At 43.6% G+C, this 16,018-nt stretch overlaps 1 protein-coding gene across 4 annotated transcripts in view; it reads left to right on the top strand.

Moving 5' to 3' along the window:
- ARFGEF3 (ARFGEF family member 3) overlaps positions 1-16,018 on the top strand; it is a 166,723-nt gene that overhangs the window by 126,289 nt on the left and 24,416 nt on the right. For all 4 annotated transcript variants that reach the window (XM_057311016.1, XM_026504890.4, XM_057311015.1 and 1 more), the window contains 5 exons: positions 1,588-1,733; positions 3,341-3,520; positions 9,941-10,085; positions 11,618-11,740; positions 15,787-15,890. In XM_057311016.1, coding sequence (XP_057166999.1) covers positions 1,588-1,733; positions 3,341-3,520; positions 9,941-10,085; positions 11,618-11,740; positions 15,787-15,890 — 698 coding nt within the window. The remainder of the gene's footprint in view (positions 1-1,587; positions 1,734-3,340; positions 3,521-9,940; positions 10,086-11,617; positions 11,741-15,786; positions 15,891-16,018) is intronic.

Below are 16,018 nucleotides of genomic sequence, written 5' to 3'. Positions count from 1 at the left end.
CTACTCTTAGAGAAACTGCTGTGGAGGCATATCCCTAACGACAGGTCAATGTCACTGTCTCCACTGATGAGGACCTTGAAGAGAGCAGAGTTATAACGAGCTGCCTGAAGGTCCCAGATAGGTGTCAGGCTGCCAAAACAGCGAGCCTCTGTCCCGATGGGTCCGGGCACAGACACGGAGCCACGTGCTGGAGATGCACTGTGCTGGCAGGTTGGATCGTACAGCCTCTTGTGGTCCCATTTTTAGGGGTCTGAAGTTCTAAGTGCGTATATTTGGCCTTTTGATCCTTACTGCAGACTCTGATTTGAGAAGCACAGCCCTTTCCCCACTAGTTTTTAATAGACCTTAAAACCTTAGCTGTGTAAAACCAACCTCCCAGACCCATCAGACTTCCAGAGGATCCCTGGACGTAGGGGCCCCCTTCAACGTGTTTTGGGGTTGGGGAAATCAGCAAGCTGTCAGCTTGCAAAAAAGCGGGGAGCAGGGTCAGGAAGAGGCTGCAGACCCAGGAGAAGGAGCAGGCGGCGTTTGCTTTGGAATGAATCAGATAGGAGTTCAAATGCTGCCTCCACCATTTACCAGCTACACTGTCGTAGGTGAGTCAGTTTACCTTTCTGGCATTGAATTTTCTAGTCTGTCAAATGGCAATAATTACATTTGTTTAAGGTTTAATTTAAAAAATAAAGTGACTAAAGACACACCAACACAGCATTTGATGCAGAATAAACCTCCAGGAAATGTCAGTGATTATTACTACTGTCATTTTGAAGTTTATTTGATATGGCGAGACTAATCAGGAGCATTCTGATTGGAAGAGCATGATAACGATCAGCGTTTTGTAGGCCGTGTAGGAGAAGCGGTAGGACACGAGCAAGAAGAAAGTGATGAAAAGGGAGAAGACCGAGGTGACGGGGCAAAGAAGTAGCAAAAGATCGGGGTAGGCAAGGATGACACGGAAGCAAGACAGAGCGGGTTCGACAAGAGTGTTATTGCATAGAAAGGGGCCTGACCTGCTTGGCAAGCACTTCAGAGGTGCCATTAAGGATTGGTAAAGTGGATGACGAGTGACAACAGTAACGTTAATGGCTAACAGCGGGGGGCGTTTAGTATGCGCCAAGCGCTGTGATAGGCACTTTGAGAGTATCTCCGTATTTAATCTGTAAAGTAACTTTAAGAGGTAAGTGCCTTTATCCCCCACTTTTACAGCAAGAAACGGGGCTAGGAGAGGGAAATCTCTGGTCCAGCGTAACCCAGCTACTAACTGGTGCAGCCAGGAGTTGAGCCCGGGCAGTCTGACTCCCCGCCCCTCCTACCTACCCAGCATACCATTCCCCCTTATCCACAAGCAGAGCTCCCGCTTGTCACAGCAGGCACTGGGGATACGGTGGCCGATAGTGGTGTTGAGCGAACCTCCTAGTCTGTCTCGAATCCAGGGTCCTCTCCTCCCTTGATTGGCCCGCACTGACTAATCCTACCGCTCGGAGTATTTTTCATCCCCTTTGATTTCCATTTTCTCTCTGTGCTTGAACAGGTCACACTATTTCTGCGTTTGGGGTTTATGGCTTTTATGCTCTTGCCTTCTTATAGGAGAAGTTAAATCCACCCAAGACCGAAAAAGCGCCCTCCACCTGTTCCGCCTCGGGGACGCCATGCTGAGGATCGTGCGGAGCAAGTCGCGGCCGCTGCTGCACGTGATGCGCTGCTGGAGCCTCGTGGCCCCACACCTGGTGGAGGTGAGCCGCTGCAGAGCAGGCAGCAAAGCAGGGAGCGCCTGCAGCAGGGCCAGCACGGGGCTTGCCAGGCGCCGTGTGGGCAGAGCGCTGTGGCCTCGGAGCAGGGATAAGGTCCCGTCACCTGGGCACAAACATCCTAATTCTCTGATGGACGTCATGGCATCTAGAGAATAAGCCCAAAGGGCAGTCCCGCCTTGGTGTCACCCTGACCCTCTTTCTTTACAATTGCATGACTTGGCCAAGTACCTCCCACAGCCGGCTTTCCCTCCTTCAGGCTTTGCTTTCAGCCTGAGACTGGAGTTTCACTTTTATATGTGATTATAACAAAGCCTTTTGTTCCTGCCAGTCTCTCTTTTCTAATAGCTAAATGTACTCTGGGAAGTACCCCGTAAATAGGCGAACCATATGCCCTGGCTTTCCAAACAAAAAAACTAGGACCCCTTTCACTCTCATACAGAGTGGTGCACGTGATAAATTATATCCTATGAACTAAGCATTTCAATACATGACGACCGGCTACTTCTCTGTTGGTGGGAAAATTGTTGCCTTGCTTTTCGGTGATAACGATTCTGACTAGTTTGTTAGTGTTAATCTGGTAGGGCTGTGTCACCAAATGAAGTATTTTGTGGAACTTAGTTCACTAAACTGAGAACATTCTAGTAAAGAAAAGGGGCAGAAAATAACAACCCGGTCATGGAAAAACAGTGTATATCAGTTATCTGTTACACTATAATCAACCACCCCAAATCTGTTGACATAAAACAACAGCCCCTTATTTAGCTCATGACTCTGTGGGTCAGAAATCTGAGCTGGGTTGAGCCAGGCTTGGCTGAGCTCAGCTTGCCTCACTTCTGCACTTGCGGTCGGCTGGTTCATGACAGCCTTGACTAGGAGGCTGGACGCAGGAGCCTCTCCCCATGGTCTCTCCTTCTTCAGCAGACTAGCCCTGGCTCATTCACATGGCATTCTTAGGATTCCCAAGGAAAGCAAGAGGGCAAATCCCAAATCAGAACTACGTTTCAGTTCTCTGCTGATACAATGTTTGGTATTCTTCCATTGTCCAAAGCAGATCACACATTCAAGCCCAGGGTCAGTGTGAGAGAGGGCTCCTCAAGGTCATGCATACAAAGATGTGAGCCAATTAGAGCATTGTTGGGGCAACTGGCTCACTTCCTTGAGGGACAGATGACACATCTGATCATATTCGGAACATGGCTGAGAATGAGACCACAGGCAGTTCCCAGACTAAGTTCTGGTGTCTTTATAGCCCCTGTGTTCTGTACCACCCAAGAAAACTATCATGTTACAAGAAAAAAAAAAAAAGAAATTACTAGAAATTCTTATTATTTTTCCAGAAATATTAAAGTGAAACTAGACTTGTGTGTGATCTTTGGTTAAATTATTAAAAATTCAACTTTAGTGTATTGTTCATCTATATTTATTCCTTGGATTTTTATTTATTTATTTGTTTGTTTTATTTATTTATTTTACTGTAACAGAATTGCTGTTTCTACCTCCCCACAATGAGGTGGGTTAGGAACTTAAGAAACCGTTATCTTACTTGTATGAAGTCCTGATGGTGTTCTACTCTCCCCTGAATTTTACAGGCTGCCTGCCATAAGGAAAGGCATGTGTCTCAGAAGGCCGTTTCCTTCATCCATGATATACTGACGGAGGTTCTCACAGACTGGAACGAGCCGTCTCATTTTCACTTTAATGAAGCACTCTTCCGACCTTTTGAGCGAATCATGCAGCTGGAGTTGTGTGACGAGGACGTCCAAGACCAGGTCAGTGTGGCATGGAAATCAGCGTTACCAACATCACAGCCAGCCTTTCCTGAGTGCCGTGGCCGGCACTGCTTTATGGCCTTTGCATATTTCATCTTTCCAGTAATCCTTTGTGGGATCTGTGACAGGGGCGTTAAGCAATTTAGCTGATGATACATGGTTAATGATTAGTGGAACTGGGGTTTGAGCCTAGGCAATCTAGCTGTACCAGCGTATACTTTGATATACCTAGCCTGTCCTCTTAATCACTATGACACCCTCTGCTGGGAGACAGATGGTAAGGAAAGTGTTCACTTCATATCCAGCAAGATGGTGGGTGAGGAACACAGACAGATGCTGTCTCTCTGACATCTACCAAAAAGGTTGAATAAAAGTTTTAAAATTATTTTTAAATGCATTGACCCTTTATGGCAAGAAAGACAAGAATACTAAGATGTCTAAAACTCAGTAACAATGGGAAGCCAGAGAGTTCTAACCTAAATAGAGTTCTAAGCCTGGTTTTGCCGCGAGGGAATTTTCCATCAGGTGAAGCAGAGTTCTGCTTATCACATTCTTGAGGCCATCACAATAGGAAATAAATCTCAAGGCAAACTGTATAAGACTGGTGTTCACTCAGGCCAAAGTTGAATTAGAAATGAACCCAAGTACCACCCTCCTGAGGATTGTAGCAGCCTCTCTCTAACATTGGCTCTTAGTAGATATTTAAAAAACGAACAAACAAAAAACTCTCCAGGATTTAAAATTACAAGCTAGCCCTTCTAGCAGGTCAGCGTATGAAATTACACTACATTGGTAGTCTGAGAAGCTTTGTACAGGCATGGTAAAAAAGCAACAGAAATTCCCCCCAGAGGAACTCATTTCAACTTGGGCCATAAAAGAATCCCACTAATAAAGTTCCCAGATATGTGAGTTCACAGTATTTCCAAAATTTTACAAAAACACACAGGGAAACAAGGCAATAGTCAGAGCAAGCTGCTCAAACAACAGATGGCACAGTTAGGACTGAAAAGAATTGAAATGTTGGTATCCTTCCTGCAAAATATTCAACAAGAAAGCCTAGTAAGTTAAATGAAACAAAAGAAAGCAATGAAAATATGAGTTAATGCCTAAACACTGAGTTGGAGGATTTCAATCATAGCGAGCTGAGTAGTTCAGATCAACTTTCCTCAGGGAACAACCAGGAAAAGTTGGATTAAACATATTTTAATCCCTGGAAGGTATTGGAATACAACGAGGCAGTGAATAACTATGAGGCCAATATCTAGGAGACAAAGAGTACTCAGAGTCTGTGCCTGGTGTTGGAGGCACTGTTCCTAAAAAATGGAATCCACTAATTTCAAAAAAGGAAGTCGTGAGATTGAGAAACTAGCCAAAATTGGAATCTGGGATCCACCAAGTCTGGTAACTTCCTGACATCTTGGGACAGAACCATGAAGAGAAGGGGACATATGAGGATGAAGAGTGAAACTTAAATAGACTAGTCATAACAGGAAATAATCCCCAACTTCAAATAATCCCAAACCCTAACATGAGATTAGACGATTTGTGAGTTCTAGTGTCGGCCATCCGCATAGCACAAAACGCCTCCCTGGCAGAAAATGACATCATCCCAAGGATTCAAATTATTTCTTGATTTGCATGTGTAGTGTCTACATTCAATCAAAAATAATCAGGCTCATTAGGAAATAACACGTCACTGACAACAAAAAGGAAAACAAACAATAAAAATAGACATACACGCATATATATGCACATGCTCGTCCAGGGGTTCAGAGTTATCAGTGACGGGCTTTCAAATCACTGGGCTGTAAATGTGTTCAGAAAGATTTAGACCAGGAGGGATTTGGGCTATGGTGGCATGAAAAAGCTAATGAGGCTTCCTCACAAAAATCAAGTATAAAACAGGACAAAATTGTCAAAAGCAACAGTTTCAGATTTCTGGAAATTGACCAAGGACAGACAAATTGAGTAGCATTTATGCTTAGAAATACTTCTTGCCAGAACTTTGGTTAAGAACAGTGGAAGTCTGTAACCTGTTGCCAAAGACTGCCCCTATCACCCTTACTCTCAAGCTATTGGCAAGAATAGTAGTTTGACCAGTGTGGAGCTAACTTGGAAAATCAGCAGCTGTCCAGTATGAGGGACAGACTCGGATTAAAGAAGACTTAGAGGGGCGCCTCGGTGGCTCAGTCCATCAAGCATCTGCCTTCAGCTCAACTCACGATCCCAGGGTCCTAGGATCAAGCCCCATGTCAGGCTCCTTGCTCAGCAGGGAGTGTGCTTCTCCCTCTGTCTCTGCCACTCCCCCTGCTTGTGCTGTCTTGCTCTCTCTCAAATAAATGAATAAAATCTTTTAAAAAATAAAAATAAAACAAAGAAGACTCAGAAAAAAGACCACTCGTTTGGCAACTAAAAGCGGCAAATTCATTAGAAGTAAACAGGGGTGGGGCATCTGGGTGGCCCAGTTGGTTAAGCGTCTGCCTTCAGCTCAGGTCCTGAGATCGAGCCCCACGTTAGGCTCCCCACTCAGCAGGGAGTCTGCTTCTCCCTCTCCCACTTCCCCTGCTTGTGCTCACTCCCTCTCTTTCTCCCTCTCTCTCTCAAATAAATAAAATCTTTAAAAAAAATTAAAAAAAAGTTCACTGGGGAAGCCTGCAATTTTGCTAGCCTAAGGTTACAGTGAGCAGTGAACCAATAAGAAATGTAACATGTGTCTCTGGAAACCAGAGACTTAAAGATTAGATAAATTCCTCTCACATCTCTGGCTGACTGAAACATGGGCAGATGCAGGATAAACCATACAAATCCCATCAGAAAGTAAAAAAACAAGGGAAACTTGAGAACTGGCTAAACTTGGAATATTTTCCCCAACCTACACACATGGATTGGTTGAAGAGGATGGAAGCCTTAAAGGCTCAAGTTATCTGAGCACAATTTCTGCCCACATCATCTGCTGACCACTAACCTTTGTAAACATGGGGATGAATGTTAAATAGTAAAGCTAAGGCCTAAAAACAAAGAAACTGAGCCAGAGACATTGGCTCCTCACACATGGAAAGAGACAGATTGCACAGTGTAAGTCCAACCCCTTATTAAAAAAAAAAAAAAAAAACTCAAAAATTAATCAGAATTCAGCATTGCCACAATGTATTATATAAAATGTTGACCTTTCAGCAAAGAAAAAGGAAGGAAGGAAGGAAGGAAAGAAAAGAAAAGATACAAAGAGACAAGAAAGAATGTAATACCTGTTGGGAGGGGAGGCAAAAAATAGAAAGTGACTTTGAATGAGCCCAGGTGTTGGAGTTGAGAGACAGGCTTTAGAACATATAAATATATTCAAAGAATTAAAGGAAAATCTGATGACAATGGCTCAAAAATAGTCTAATTAGAGAACTGGAACTATGAAAAAATACAAATTCTAGAGCTGAAAAGGCAATAACTGAAATGAAAAATGTACAAGATGGTCTTACCAGCAAGATCCGAGATGGCAGAAGGAGAATTGGTGAACTTGAAGTTAGATTAATAGAAATTATCCATTCTAAAGTTTGGAGAGGATTGTTTGACCGAAATAAAGCCTTAGAGACCTGCGGTAAAATGTCAAGCTCACATGTAATTGGAGTTCAGACAAAGATGAGAAACACAAGGGTCAGAAAATATATTTAGAAAAATAATGGAACCCTAGTTAGCATCAACACAAAGATAGCCATTAGATATTAGATACATTATAGTCAAACTGCTCGAAGACAAAAACAAAACCTCGAGAGCAGCAAGAGAGAAACAGTTCATTGCTACAATAGGATTAATTGCTACTTTTCCAGAGAGAATGAAGACCAAAAGACAATGCAATGACATATTGAAAGTGAATAATTTAGAATAATTTAGAGTAATTACCCTTCAAAAATGAAGATGAAGTAAAAGCATTCTCAGATAAACAAAAATCAATAGAATTTCTTGCCAACAGACCTATAAGAAGTAGTCAAGGAATTCCTTCAGACTAAAAGGAGATAACAGAGTAATTCAGTTTCACAAGAAGAAATGGTGTCTGGGTAAATAGAAAAAGATCACATATTTATTTTCTCTTTTATTTTTTTAAAAAATTTTTAATAATAATTTTTTTTATTATGTTAGTCACCGTATGGTGACTACATACAGTACATCCCTAGTTTCTGACGTAAAGTTCCATGATTCATTACTTGCGTATAACACCCAGTGCACCATGCAACACGTGCCCTCCTTACTACCCATCACCTGCCTATCCCATTCCCCCACCCCCCTCCCCTCTGAAGCCCTCAGTTTGTTTCCCAGAGTCCATAGTCTGTCATGGTGTTTAAAGCAGTAACTCTAACACTGTATTTTGGGATTTATTAAATATAAAGATATAAATAACCGTAGCAGAAAGAAGGGGGAGAAAATGAAACTATTTAGAAGCAAAGTTGCCATATTTTGCCAGAATTAAGTCATTTAATAACTTGAATATTGTGATAAGTCGAAGATACATATTATAATCCCTAAGGCAACAGCCTCGAGAATAACACAAAAAAATAAATTAAAAAGAAACAAAGGAATTAGAATGATACACTAAAAATATGTTTAACCCAAAAGAAGGCAATGAAAGAGGAACAGAGGAACAAAAAACACATTATATGCGGAAAGCAAAGAGTAAAGTGACAGACGTAAATAAGACCACATTAATAGTATTAAATATGTATTTGTGAAAAGATGCTCCACATCTTTAGTCATTAAGGGAATGCAAATCAAACCTCAATGAGACGTCACTCCGAACGGACTAGGATGACGTCAGTAAAAAAGGTCATAAGTTTTGATGAGCATGTGGGGAAGTTGGAATCGCCACACGCTACTGACAGGAAGGTTAAATGCGCCTCCACGGAAAACAGGCTGGCGGTTCCCCGAAAGATACAGACCCAAGAAAAATGAAAATATATATCCGTACAAATCTAGACACAAACCTTCTGAGCAGCATTATTCGTAACAGCCAGAATGTTGGAAACAACCTAAATTCCATCTGCTGGTAAATGGATAAATGTGGTATTTCCACACAATAAAATATTATTTGGCAATAAAAAAAAAAAATCAGTACTGATTTGTGCTACAAAATGAATGAACCTTGGAAACATTACACTAAATGAAAAAGCCAGTCCCAAAAGACCAAATTTTATAGGATTTCAGTTGTGTAAAATGTTCATAATAAGCAAATCTATAGAGAGAAAAAGTAAGTTAGTGATTGCCTAGGGCAGAGAGTAGGGTTCTGTGGAGGGAGTGACTGCTAGCACGTGCTGGCTTTGGGGGCACAGGCAGGTCATGAAAATGTTCTAAAATTAGATTAGTGATGGTTACACAACTCTCTGAATATGCTAAAAAACAACAAATTGTACAGTATAAATGGGCAAATCTTACCATACGGGATTTGTAGCTCAATAAAGATGTTAAAAAACATGAATTGACTAAACTATCAGAAGGCAGAATTGTAAAGGTGGCCATAACAATAAGATATTACAATATGCAGTCTACAAGAGACAGATTTTACATTCAAAGGCACACATAGATTGAAAGTAAAAGAACTGAAAATAATACGCCGTGCAGTTACCGCAAAAGAGTTGGGGTGGCTGTATTAACGTCGGGCAAAACGGACACCAATATGGTAAATATTACCAGAAACGATCTTTGGGCCCTTGGGTTAGGCAAAGACTTCCTAGGAATGATACCAACGTGATCCATAAAAAGAGAAATTGATGAATTATGTTTCATCAAAACTAAAAACTTGTTCTTCAAAGACACCATTAAAAAAAATAAAAAGACAAAGTCAGAGCTGTAAAAAAAAAATGTGAATTATGTATCTGAGGAAAGACTTGAATCTAGACTATGTAAAGAACTCTAACAACTCAATAAATAGACAGTAAGGAGGGGCGCCTGCGTAGCGCAGTCAGGCTTCAACTCTCGGTTGCGGCTCAGGTCATGATCTTGGGGGTCATGAGATTGAGCCCCATGTTGGCCTCCGTGCTCAGTGTGGAGTCTGCTTCAGATTCTCTCCTTCTCCTTCTGCCCCTCCCCACCTACGTGCACGTTCTCTCTCTCTCTCTCAAACAGATAAATCTTTCTTTTAAAAAAGACAATAATGAGAAGACAAAAACCAAATTTTTAAAAAACAGCAAAACATTTGCAGATGGCAAATAAGCACGTGAAAAGTTGCTGAACACCATTAGTCATTAGCAAAATGCAAATTAATGCAATTCGGCTGCTTGTTTAGAAGAGTTTTGAGCAGGTTTGCCTGAATTCTGGTTTTTCCTTTTCCCTGAAATTAACCCAGAAATAGGAAGCCGAGAAGTCTATCACCCTTGCCAGAAATTTTCCTGCTTCTTTTAAGAAGAAGGTTTTAAATGCCCCCTCCTTTGCCTCTGCCAGGTGGTCACATCCATTGGCGAGCTAGTCGAAGTGTGTTCCACGCAGATCCAGTCGGGATGGAGGCCCTTGTTCAGTGCCCTGGAAACTGTGCACAGTGGGAACAAGTCTGAGGTGAAGGAGTATCTGGTTGGTGATTACTCCATGGGTAAGAATGTGTTGATTTTGTATCCTGAAACTTTCCTGAATGCATTTATTAGTTCTAAGGTTTTGGGTGGCATCTTTAGGATTTTCTAAATAAAATAGATCATGTGATCTGCAAACAGGCAATTTTACTGCTTCCTTTCTGATTTGGATGTGTTTTATTTTTATTTTTTTCCTGCCTAGTTGCTCTGGGTAGTATTTTCAGTACTATGTTAAATAAGGATGGTGAGAGGGAAGAATGTGTAGATGATTTTTGTTATAAAGTATGCATTCGTGATGTCAATTTTTATGTTACCAAAAGAAACTGAACAACAGGGAAGGCTACCATTCAGCCATGTTTTCTTGGCAGGAAATGATCTGGTGTAGCAGGGACACACATTCTGAGTTCTAGGGACACACATTCTGAGTTCTGTCGCTGGACCAGGAACCCTGAGCGTTATCAGGCCCTGCGCTTACTGACAGATTAGACAAAACGCTGACACTTCTGTTGTTTCAGTTATACATATTTGTGTTGAGTTCATTCCTAAAGCCAAAGGAAAACATTATTTGCTTACTAGTAAGAAGCAGAAAAGCATCGTAACACAGTTGGATCCCAGTTAGGGAAATTGAGTTTAGCTGGAAGTGAATGGGGACCCATAAAGCATGCCCAGAGACCCACCAGGGGACTCACAGGTCTCAGCATATAGGTATGCTAAGTCTTATTGCACGGCTCAGATTTATTACATGGCTCACCACGAAGATTTATCATGGCAACATAGGACAAGCAGAAGACACAGACTCTAGGGAAATCCCAGTGCAGGCTACCGTGTGCTCTCAGCCTCCCCCGAGGGTCCCCCAGAGCATACTCTGCTCCAAGAGTGAACACGCAGCAATGTGAATGCGATGTTTCTCCCCAGCAAAGCCCATTGGAGACCCAGCTAAGAGCTGGCCACCTAGGTACCCTCTGCCTAGCACCTACCAAAATCCCAGATTCCCCAAAGGAGACCCAGCGTTCAAAATAAACCATGTTGTTTGCACAGTCTAGGCCCAGTGAACCACCCTGATCAGTTAACTGTTGCCTGGGAATATTCTGAGAGCCAGGTTCCCAGATGTCAGCCAAGGGCCAATCTTGTAAGCAGGCCTGAGGATAGCAATCTCGAGCCTGTTAACTCTCTTCTGCACAGCTATGAATCAATTAGTATATGCCATCGGGGCTTATCTAAACCTTCCCTGCCCTATAATTACGTGTGCAGAATCCCAGAGGCCTGCTCGTCTCACTACCCTGTCAACCCACCCATTGCCACAGCCCTGCATTCAGCGGGCTTTGCCCTCATCTCCCTACCAAGCTCTCTATGTATTTGTAGCCTTCCTGCAGCTCCCCCTGCAGGCTAAGATGAGAAGGACAGCATGGAAGCCATGCCCCTGTCCCGTCAAAAGGCCAGGGATTTCCTCCAGCAGTAGGTCTTTTCCAAGACTCCATGGAAGGTGCTGGGAGTATGGGCAACCTGAAGGGTAGAGACTTGATGTTCTTAAAACTCTACAACCTTCTTCCCTTAGGAAAAAGCCAGGCTCCAGTGTTTGATGTATTTGAAGCGTTTCTCAATACCGACAACATCCAGGTCTTTGCTAATGCGGCCACAAGTTACATCATGTGCCTTATGAAGTTTGTCAAAGGACTGGGTGAGTGGAGTCTTCTTTCCGTCCCCCCGTGACAGCGGATGACTTTGTGTGGAAAGCCCTGGAGACAGGCCCACTGCCCGCCTGGAGCAAGCAAGCCAGCCGCCCGGGTTTCAGGCAGATGGCGGTGTGTGCTGTGTATTCAGAAGCAGAAAGCTTACTGTAAAAGCAGCTTGGGTTCTGTCCAGGGTTGCTATTTTTCATCATGTTCCTGGAATACTCTTGTAATGTAGCATGTTTTCAATCTATATGTTACTTTACTCCAACTTCGTTTTTGAATCTTAAAATATTCTAGAATCCCCCTTATGCAGGAGCTGCTGTCCTCGATGTCACATAATTAGCAGCCTGAGCTTGAGTTTCCAGCTCCTCCTAACAGAAATTAAGGATGCCTCCCCCTGGGCCTTATCAATCATAACATGTCTTTGGAGGGTAAAAGTCCCCCTTCTTTGAGGCCTTGTGCATTTCAAAGACCACCAAGCTGATTTTCCGCTTAATTTAGCAATGCTTGAACAAAGTGGAGTCTTGCTGTAGCAAGCAACATGACCTGCTGTAGCAGACTTTTTTTTATGGAGCCCAAGTTTATCTGGGGTGAAACAGAAGGGAGGGCAGTTAGTTAAACCAAAAATTTTAGAAGGAACTTAAGTCTTAAAGTTTTGAGACCCTCACCATGGAGTGCTCTTAGACCCTGAGGCTAAGAACAATTTGAAGGACAATGTAAGGTTCATAATATTTTTTTGTTAATTTTTGCTAAATAACCGACAGTTCATTTGCAGAAGAAGACTGGACGCAAAGAAACTAGGCGACTTCGTTCATGTCCCCCTTTTTGGGGAGCAGGAACAAAAATCAAGTTTCAGGAGAGAGACAACAAGTGTGATCTGTAGACCATTGTTGTTCTCTTCTGTTATTTATTACACGTGCCTCATTCTGTTGTCATGTATACCCCGGGAAAGGGAGGACTGAGCGGAAGGGCAGCTGTGGCCACTTGTTAATTGATTCTACAAACTAGGCTTCAGAGGAAGATTTCTTGGGGACAACAGCATCAGATTGTATTTTATTTTAACTCTGCTCTGTGTTAAATAGAAACCAAATAATCTGGTATCTTCATCATAAGAAGACCTTAAAGTATGAATCTTTGTATCAGGTAGTAGAAAATTCAGTACTTGTATAGGAATAACTCACTCCCAGGTGTCTCCTTTGTTCTCCCCCGACCGGCACACTCACAGTGCTCTGACGCTGGGTGGGGGGCAGGTTTCTCACACCGTGCAATATTCTGAGACACCAGCTGGCTGTCCTAGAATTCAATTCAGTTCTACACTCCCCAGAGTTAGCACAGACTCCACAGGTGAGGGGCTCAGTCCGACAAGACTGCCCCCTCCACTTCACATGCCAGAACAAAGGTAGGTCCCCAGGTTGCCCACAACTCTGACATGGCTACAAATTGGAGGTTCCATGACCCCACCCCTTGGATTTGGTTAGTTGTTGGAACAAGTCACAGAACTCAGGGAAACACGTTTACCAGTTTCTTCTATAATGAGGGATGTAATAAAGGATACAGGTGAACAGCCAGCCAAAGAGATACATAGGGCAAGGTCCATAGGGTCCCAAACACAGGAGCTTCGGTCCCCATGGAGTGGGGGTGAGCCACCCTCCCGGCATGGAGATGTAGTCACCAGCCCAGAAGCTCTCCGCACCCCGTATTTCTGGAATTTTCATGGAGGCTTCAGTGGGAAATTACAAGGGTTTTAGGAGCTCTGTGCCAGGAACTGGGAGCAGAGGCCAATATATACATTTGCTATTATCACAGTCTTATGTTTCATCTAAGAATCATTATTGGTATTCTCTTATGCAGTGAACTGTTGAGTGCCCGCCATGTGGCCACAGCAGCCTATTTGTACTATGAAGGTATAAAGATGAATAAAACACGCTTCCTGCCCGTGAGAGGCTCACAGCCTCTTCTCGGAAGCACACATAAATCAATAATTACAATTCCGTAAGATGAATACTTTCGTGGAGGCTACTAAAAAGAAAAAAGGTATTTAAGCGGAAATAAACAAGCAGCTGAGAAAGATGCTTGGAAGTGGGGGGCAGGTCAGGCTTCAGAGAGGAGGTGACATTTGAACTTTGCGGAGTAAGCTGTAGGTTTGCTTTTCTAAAAACAGGATACGTTGGAGATACCCACATAAGAGAGATAGTGGGTGATGAGGTGGAAAGAAAGGAAGGGGGCAGTTGGGAAGGGTTCTGGGTGCTACATCAGGGAATCCAGAATGTGTGGAAGGTTTCTAAGTAAAGAGTGGTACAATCACACGCCGTGTTAGAACTGACCTGTAGCAGGCACACGTCCCCATACGGGGGGACAGGGGACAGGAGGCTGCAGGCAGAGAGAGTAGAGAGGATGTCATTGGCTCTGGCGCGTGGTAGAGGCAGGGTCTGTGGGGCTCGGCACTGCTCCGCTGGGGGCTTGCAAGGACTGGCGTTACTGAGAAATAGGGTGTTCAAAAGGAGAGCAGGTTAGGTGTGGAGGAGAGGAAAAAGTAATGAATTCTCTTTGGACGTTTGGACAGGTTGAGCTTCTGTGAAACTCCGTTCAAGGGGAGATGCCTAGCAGCAAGTTACAAATTTGAGATTTTATCTCAAGGAGGGAGTTAGCGGCAGCAAATAGAGATGCAGAATAATCGGTATGCACATGGTGGATGGTTTTTTCTGTGAGTTATAAGGTGGAGTTACTTGTATGGGGTGGAGTCCGTGGGAACTGTTGAGCCCCCAGTAGCCATGCTGGCTGTGTCCTGCCCCGGACTCCAGGGGGCGCCGTTTGCATAGACTTTGATGTGTAACACAGTAGCCTAGGTTTAAAAAAAGACAAAAACAAAAACTGGGACGTTCACTTGGATCAACAGGCTAAGAAATGAATTTATGTTTAATTCCCACTTGGTTATTTCAACATGAATTTGCCCTCGTCTGCGTTTTGATATTGTAAAGTAAGTTCAACGAAACCAGGGTCTGGCAAACGGTGGTCTGCAGGCCGGATCCAACCCTTGGATAGTTTTTATGAAGTTTACTGGAGCACAGCCATGGTCATTTGTCTGTAACTAGTTTTGTATGATAAGGGTAGATCTGAGAAGTTGAAACGAAAACAGGATGACCTGCAAAGCCTAAAGTATTCGCTGTCTGGCCCCGTACACAGAAAGTTTGCCGATCCCTGATCTAAAATACAAATGTTTATCTTTTCTTTTTTAAGGAGAAACGTGCCTCTTTGTCTGAATTTTAACTAATGCCTAGTAATTAGGTCTGTTTACCCACAGGGGAGGGTGCCTAGTGGCTACGATGGTAGACTATTAGAAACAATTACAGTACCGTGGAATGATTTTATTAAAAGTATGGGCATAGATTCATTACATGAGAAGAAAAATGGTAATCCTCAACTACTCTTTGCCTATAGAAAATCTAGATGCCCTCTCCAGATCCGTGAAACCTCTAGATAGGTACCAAAAAAAACCAGAAATCATTTCCGTTCAATTCAGGGGTCTCCATCCCCAAGCCCCGGATGTTTAGACTCTACCCAGGGACTTTATCATTACTGTTTAGTGCTGAGCCCTGGCAGCAAATGGGTCCTTTTCCAAACAGAGAGGGGCCTAGCACTTCAGCCCAGCCCGTGGCTTGTCGCCAGTACTGTCCTTTATCATTGAGCTTCAGGGTCACACCATCCGCAGCAGGGGCGCGGTGAAGGGAGTTACGGTGCACCCGGGTGCAAAATAACACCGGCCAGCCACTGAAGGAATTGTGGTAGAATACGGGGAAAGCGTGGCTTAGTGAAAAGGGGAGCTACAAATGGAATGATCCCAAAAAAATAAGAGGTGCGGTATGATTCCCAGCTGTATTTAACATGTACACATGCAGAGGGGAAAAGTGACCAAAAGGATTCTTCTCAGGGTCACTGAGTTTGGGGTCATTTTTTCTTCTATTTTAGCCGACGTTTGATGAACGAATGCTGTGTGAATAAATAGGTCTTCCGTTGAAGGGGGACCTCAGGGGTGATTTTGTCTGTCTTCCAGGAGAGGTGGACTGTAAGGAAATAGGAGACTGTGTCCCGGGACCCGGAGCCACGTCCCCTGACCTGTGCCTCCCCGCGCTGGATTACCTCAGGCGCTGCTCTCAGGTACACGGAGCTCCAGGCCCTGAAACCCGCCTCAGACGAAGCTCGCGAAACGTGCACGGATGTCTTTTGCTGAAGCCCAAGAGAAACACTTTCTGCTGACTCTGAGGAGACCGGGGGCTTGGATCTGG

This window comes from Ursus arctos, unplaced genomic scaffold, assembly GCF_023065955.2.
Source record: "Ursus arctos isolate Adak ecotype North America unplaced genomic scaffold, UrsArc2.0 scaffold_13, whole genome shotgun sequence".
In the NCBI taxonomy this organism is placed as follows: domain Eukaryota; kingdom Metazoa; phylum Chordata; class Mammalia; order Carnivora; family Ursidae; genus Ursus; species Ursus arctos.
This window is presented reverse-complemented; position numbering and strand designations above follow the sequence as displayed.